The following is a 7,475-nucleotide window of genomic DNA, read 5'->3' as shown; positions in this document are numbered from 1 at the left end:
AAGATGTGAGAAAGAGGATTACAATGGGAAAAGAAGGAAGGCAAAAGTGGAATGCAGTAAATTATCACAAGGAGAGGCAGAAAAGACCTATTACAGTAAAGGGAAAGAAGAGGGAGGGACAGTGGGCATGGTTTAAACCTTAGTCTCATCAGAATTGTCTCAAAGAAGAAATAAGATATGTAATTACTTGGATATATAAATCCCATACCCTATATGTAAGTAGGAGGAGAGAGGATTGAGAAAAGACAAGGATAAAGACAGAAGAAGTACAAATTGGGGGAGACAGTGGTCAGAAGCAAAATCCAGGTGAAGGAGAAATGTTGAAAGGAGGGAGAAAAGGATAAACGGTAAAAAAAAAATCTAAGATAGAGGGAAATACACAGTAATCATAACTGTGAATGTGAATGGGATGAACTCACTCATGGAATTAAAATGGATAGCATAACGGATTAAACACACAATTCTGTAGTATGTTGTTTACAAGAAATACACTTGAAGTAGAGACACATACACTAAAGGTAAGGGGCTGGAACAGAATCTGTTATGCTTCAGGTGAAGCAAAAAATAATCAGGAGGAGCAATTATAATCTCAAATAAAGCAAAAACAAAGGTCAACCTTCCTAAAAACAGATAAACAGGGACAGATATTGCAAAAAATGTACCATAGACAAGAAGGTAATATCAATATTAAACATATATGCACCAAGTGGCATGCCATCCAAATCTGTAAAGAAGTTAAGTGAGTTACAGTAGGAAATAGAGAGTAAAACAATGTAAGTGGGCACCTCAACTTTCCCATATCAGAACTAGATAAATCTAACCACAAAAACCAACAAGAAAGAAATTAGAGTAGTGAATAGAATTTTAGAAAAGCTAGATATGATAGACCTCTAGAGAAAAATGAAAGGGGATAGAAAAGAATATACCTTTTCCTCCATGGTAAATGGTATCTGCACAAAAATTAACCATGTATTAGGGCATTAAAATCTTACAGTCAAATGTAGAAAGACAGAAATGTCAAATGCATCTTTTTCAGATTATGATGTAATAAAAATTCCATGTAATCAAGGGCTGTGGAAAAACATTAAAATTAATTGGAAATTATATAATCTAGTCTGATTTTAAATGTATAATTTATTTATTTTTAGTTTTCAACAGTCATTTCCACAAGATTTGAGTTGCAAATTTTCTCTCCATCTCTCCCCTACCTCCCACTCCAAGATGGCAAGCATACTGAATACTCCTTCCCCCAATCTGCCGTCTCTTATATCCCCCCATACTCCCCTTTACGTTCTTGTAGATGAATTTGTCTATATATCTTATTTACTGGTTGCATGTAAAAACAAATTTTCTAACATTTGTTTTTAAAACTTTGACTTCCAGATTCTCTCCCTTGCCCTCTCCTCAACCACCCCCACTGGGAAGACAAGCAATTCAATATAGGTTATACATGAGTAGCTATGCAAAACATTTAAATAATAGTTATATTGTGAAAAACTAACTATATTTCCCTCCATTCTATCCTGTCTCCCATTATTCTATTTTCTTCTTTGACCCTGTACCTTTTCAAAAGTGTTTGCTTCTAACTACCCTCTCCCCCAATCTGCCCTCCCTTCTATCATCCCCCCTTTTATCCCCTTTCCTCCGACTTTCCTGTAGGATAAAATACCCAGTTGAGTGTATATGTTATTCTCTCCTTAAGCCAAATACAATGAGAGTAATGTTGACTCATTCCCGTTCACCTTCCTGCTCTTCCCCTCCATTATAACAGCCTTCTCCTGCCTCCTTTATATGAGATAATCCACCCAATCCTATCTCTCTCCCTCTCCTTTTCCCAATATATTCCTCTCTCACCTCTTAATTTTATTTTTTTATATATCATCCCTTAACATTCAACTCACCCTGTGCCCTCTGCCTATGTATACATGTACATACATATAAACACACCCACCCACCTGTACATACATGTATATATATGTGTGTGTATACATATATGTGTGTATACATATATAGATACATATATATTCCCTTCAACTCTCCTCACAACTGAGAAAAGTCTCATGAGTTACAAATATCATTTTTCCATGTAGTAATAAAAATAGTTCAACTTTAATAAGTTCCTTATGATTTCTCTATCCTGTTTACCTTTTCATGCTTCTCTTGCTTCTTGTATTTGAAAGTGAAATTTTCTGTTCAGCTCTGGTCTTTTCATCAAGAATGCTTGAAAGTGCTCTATAACACTCTCTGAATTATTATGCTCAATTTTGCTGGGTAGGTGATTCTTGGTTTTAATCCTAGCTCCTTTGACCTACAGAATATCATATTCCAAGCCCTTTGATCCATTAAGGTAGAAGTTTCTAGATCTTGTGTTATCCTGATTGTGGTCCTACAATATCCAAATTGTTTCTTCCTGACTGCTTGTAATATTTTCTCCTTAATCTGGGAACTCTGGAATTTGGCTGTAATATTCCTGGTAGTTTTCCTTTTGGGATCCTTTCAGGAGGTGATCAGTGGATTCTTCCAATTTCTATTTTACCCTCTGGTTCTAGAATATCAGCTCAGTTTTCCTTGATAATTTCTTGAAAGATGATATCTAGGCTCTTTTTTTGATCATGGCTCTCAGGTAGTCCAATAATTTTAATATTATCTCTCCTGGATCTCTTTACCAGGTCAGTGGTTTTTCCAATGAGATATTTCACATTGCCTTCTATTTTTTTTCATTTGTTTGGATCTGTTTTATAGGATATTTATTTCTCATAAAGTCATTAGCTTCCATTTGACCCAATTTAATTTTGAAGGAATTATTTTCTTCAGTGAGCTTTTGGAATTCCTTTTCCATCTGAGCAATTAGTCTTTTTAAGGCATTCTTCTCCTCATTGGGTTTTTGCACCTCTTTTGCCATTTGAGTTAGACTATTTTTACGGTGTTATTTTCTACAGTATTTTTTGGATCTCCTTTAGCAGGCTGTTGACTCATTTTTCATAATTTTCTTACGTCATTCTCATTTCTCTTTCCAATTTTCCCTCTACTTCTCTTACTCAATTTTCAAAATTTTTCTCGAGTTCCTCCATGGCTTGTGACCAAATCATATTTCTTTTTTAAGCAATCGGGGTTAAGTAACTTGCTCAAGGTTACACAGCCAGTTATTTCTGGGTGTGGTGCTGAGTATCTGAGCCCAGATTTGATCCAGGTCATCCCGACACTGAAGCTGGTGCTCGCTGAGCCACCTGGCCGCCCCTAAGCAATTGGGGTTAAGTAACTTGCTCAAGGTTACACGGCCAGGTGTTTCTGGGTGGGTGCTAAGTGTCTGAGCCCAGGATTCGATCTCCAGGTCTTCTCAACACTGGAGCCAGTGCTCTTACTCTTACTTACTGGCCACCCCCAAATCATATTTTTCTTGCAGGATTTTGTGCAGGAGTTTTTCATTTGTTTTCTTCTTCTGGTTCTATGTTTTGTTCTTCTTTGTCACCAAAAAAATATTCTATACTTTGATTTCTTTTCCTTCTAATTACTTGACTTTTGCACTCTTTGCCACAGTAGAACTCTGCTTCCAGAGCAGAGAGTGGTGTGTCCCAAATTTTGGGGGTTTTGTGCAGCTGTTGTCAGAGCTTCCCCTAGGCACCTCCCTCAGAACTGTGAGGAGTATTTCCTCTCCACAGCCAGAACAAGCTCTGCCACACCAGGACTCCTCCTCACCTCAGCACCACCACCCAAGACTGCAACCTAGATCCAAACAGGGAAAAGCAAAAGAATACTGCCTCAGCTCCAGCAAAGAGAGCCCTGCAATTGCCTTTGGACAGTTGCTTGGTACCCCCATGATCTGTGGGCCTGGAGCTCAGGAGACAGATGCTTTGGCAGCAGCTGCAGACTCTACAACCTTTGCCACCCCTGGGGCAGGGTCCAGACAGTGTTCTTCTCTCACCAAGTTCCAAATGAGTTCCCCAACTGACCTTTCACTTTCTCTTTGGTATTTATTGCTTGAGAAGTCTGGAAACTGCCACAACTGCCAGTGAAACACTCTTCTGAAGTCTGTTGCAGCTGGTCTGTGTCCCTGGTCTGTGCCAGCATGCCCCAAACAGGATTGAGCTCTGCTCCCAGCCTGGTGTGATAGACCCTTCCTGTCAGTATGTCAGGCTGCCTTCCGTGGGAGATTTGTTTCTCTCTGTCCCTTTGTAGATTCCGTAGTAGTAAAATTTAGACTCATTTTTTACAGTTATTGGATGTAGTTGGAGCAGAAGTTCAAGCAAGTTCCTGCTTTTACTCTGCAATTTTGGTTCTACACCCTAAATAATCTAGTCTTTTTTTTATCATATGTTGGCATTTATTATTTAAGCTGAAGAACAGGTTATGAGGGGGGTGGGGCAAGGGAGGAGACAGGGAGCCTAGAGCCTCCCATCTGTGTCTGCTCCAGATGGGGTTGATCCTAATTTCTGAGCCTTGGTCCAGGGCACACAAGGAAGCACACGCTAAGATGAAGTTCCAGGAGTCAGGTTGAGGAAAACAGCAGGGGTGGTCAGATCTATACATCCAGCCAGAGGTGGGGCTGGGATTCTCTTTGGCTCAGCAGCACCACTCCCTTTTGGGAACTGAAGCCTATTGATAAAGTCCCATCCACCTATTTCTTATAAAACATTCTTGTAGTTTCAGTCTTTGTGCTAAAGAATTCTTTCATTGCCTTTCTAGCTTCTTGTACTTGGCTTCCAGTTTCTTTGAATATGCATCCAGCTTGTAAGCTGCCTGCTCAAGAGCAGCCACCTGCTCCTCAATTAAAGTGATCTGATCCAGATAAGGCTGAAGGGCAGCATATTTCTGGTTTAAGTCCTTTAGGTTTCTATTTATGTTTACTGCACTATCTTTCATTTCTAGATACTTCAAGCTGGTCAGTTTGTTCATATTTTCTAGAAGTTTGTAATCTTCATTGGTGGCTGTCAGCTCGCCTGTCAGGTACGTGGCCATTTTGGAGAACATGTCCTGGCACAGCTCCGTGATGTCCACCTCGGCAGGGTCCGTAGCCTCCTTGGCCGTCTCCACCATGGCATCATCTAGGCCGGGGAAGGGAGAAGGGAGAAAGGATGGGGAGGGGGAATGGGAGGGGGAGGGGGAGAGGGAAGGGAAAAGGGACAAGGAAGGGGGAAAAGGGGAAGGGTGAGCAGTGGGAGAGGGAGATAAGGAGTAAATAATCTAGTCTTAATAATGAGTGGCTCAAAAAAAACAATCATAGAAAAAATTAATAATTTCATTAAGGAGAATGACAACATGACAAATTTCGTGGGATATAGCCAAAGCAATAGTTGATGACAAATTTATATCTCTAAACTCTTACATCAGTAAAATAAAGAAGAAAACAATGAATTTGGCATGTGACTAAAAAAAAACTAGTGAAAGAAAAAGTAAAAAAATTCAAACTAAAAACCAAATTGGAATTCCTGAAACCAAAGGTGAGGTTAATAAAATTGAAAATAAGATAACTATTGAGTGACTACATAAAACTAGGAGTTGATTTTATTTAAAAAAACACATAATAAGATAGATAAACCACTGCTTAATTTGATTAAAAAAATAACAGTATCAAAAATGAAAAAGGAGAATTTACCACGAATGAAGAAGAAATTAAAGTAATTATTAGCAAGTACTTTGTTCAATTAAATGCCAATATATCTGACAATCTAAGCAAAATTTATGAATATATAAAAATATAATTTGCCCAGATTAACAAAAGAGAAAAACAGATATTTAAATAATTCCATCTTAGAAAACAAATTGAACAAGCCATCAGTGAACTCCCTGAGAAAACTATCCAGAGCCAGATTGGTTCACAAGTGAATTCTGCCAATCATTTAAAGAATAGTTCATTTCATAATAGATAAACTATTTGGAATAACAGGCAAAGGAGTCCTACCAATTCCTTTTGTGATGCAAATATGGTGCTGATGTCTAATGCAAGAATAGCTAAAATGGAGAGGAAAATAATTTACAGACCAATTTCCCTAATGAATACTGATGCAAAAATTTCAACTAAAATAATAAAGAGATTATGGAAATATATCATGAGGATCATACAATATGAACTGAAGCAAGTTATACTAGGAATGCAAGGCTGGTTCAATATTAGGAAAACGATCAAGATAATTGTGACCACAACCATAACAAAACCAAGAGAAATCATATTATTATCTCAATAGATGCAGAAAAGGCTTTTGACAAAACTCAATACCCATTTATTTAAAAACAAAACAAACACTAAGTGTAAGAGTAAATGGAACTTTCTTTACAATTATAAATAGTACCTATTTAAAACCATCAGCAAGCATCATCTGTAATAGGGATAAGCTAAAAATCTTCCCAATAAGATCAGGGGTGAAGCAAGGATAGCCATTTTCACCACTATTATTCAATATTGTACTAGAAATGGTAACTTTGGCAATAATAATAAGAAGAAATTGATGGAGTTAGAAAAGGCAATGATGAAACCATCACTTTTTACATATATGATGGTACACTTAGAGAATCCTAGAGAATCAACTGAAAAACTACTTGAAATAATTGACAGTTTGTAGCCAAGCTATAGGTTATAAAATAAACCCACATAAATCCTTAGCATTTCTATATATAACCAAGAAAACCCAGCAGCAAGAAATAGAAAGAGAAATTCCACTTAAAATAACTGCAGATGATATAAAATACTTGGTAATCTACCTGCCAAGAGAAACCCAGGAAATATATGAGCACAATTACAAAATGCTTTTTATAGAAATAAAATCAAATCTAAGTAATTGGAAAAATATCAATTGCTCATGGGTAGACTGAGCCATTATTTATTAAATTATATTATATATCATATCATGTCATGTCATGCTATGTTGTATTGTATCTTTTCATATTGCATTGTATCTTATTGTTTAGCATTGTTATGTTATATTATATTGTGTCGATTTGTATTTTATTGTATTGTCTTGTATTATTATAAAATGACAATTTTGCCTAAATTAATTTACTTATTCAGTGCCATACCAATGAAACTACAAAAAATTATTTTATAGAGGTAGAAAAAAATGACCAACTTCATCCAGAAGTGCAAAAGGTCAAGAATATCAAGGAAATTAATGGAAAAAATGTGAAGGAAAGGACAAGTTGTACCTGATCCCAAACCATATTATAAAGCATTAATCATTAAAGCTATCTGGTACTGGCTAAGAAATAAAGTGGTGGATCAGTGGAATAGATAAGGTACATAAGACTATACTATACATATTATATAACCATAGTCATCTAGTTATTAATAAATCCAAAGACCCAAATTTCTCAGATAATAATTCACAATTTGAGAAAATCTTCTGGGAAAACTGAAAAACAGCATGGCAGAAACTAGGTATAGACCAACATTTTACACTGTACACCAAAAGAAGATCAAAATGGATTCATGATTTGAACATAAAGGGCGATACCATGAGCAAAGTAGAAGAGCAAGGAAGAGC

At 36.8% G+C, this 7,475-nt stretch overlaps 1 protein-coding gene across 1 annotated transcript; it reads right to left on the bottom strand.

The window, feature by feature from the left end:
* Positions 1 to 1,133: 1,133 nt before the first annotated feature.
* On the bottom strand, positions 1,134 to 5,034 carry LOC138171117 (biogenesis of lysosome-related organelles complex 1 subunit 2-like). The gene has a single exon (XM_069100491.1). It carries the CDS (start codon positions 5,032 to 5,034, stop codon positions 4,669 to 4,671), a length of 366 nt encoding a protein of 121 aa, XP_068956592.1. The 3' UTR covers positions 1,134 to 4,668.
* Between the last annotated feature and the right edge of the window lie 2,441 nt (positions 5,035 to 7,475).

This window comes from Petaurus breviceps, unplaced genomic scaffold (genome assembly GCF_028583685.1).
Source record: "Petaurus breviceps papuanus isolate PSGF00001 unplaced genomic scaffold, PetGlider_PUasm1.0 419, whole genome shotgun sequence".
Lineage (NCBI taxonomy): Eukaryota > Metazoa > Chordata > Mammalia > Diprotodontia > Petauridae > Petaurus > Petaurus breviceps.
The sequence above is the reverse complement of the archived record's forward strand: the minus strand, read 5'-3'. Positions and strand labels throughout refer to the sequence as shown.

Excerpts from the sequence above, each read along its gene's own strand:
- LOC138171117 (XM_069100491.1), bottom strand. The coding sequence starts at position 5,034 with ATGGTGGAGACGGCCAAGGAGGCTACGGACCCTGCCGAGGTGGACATC.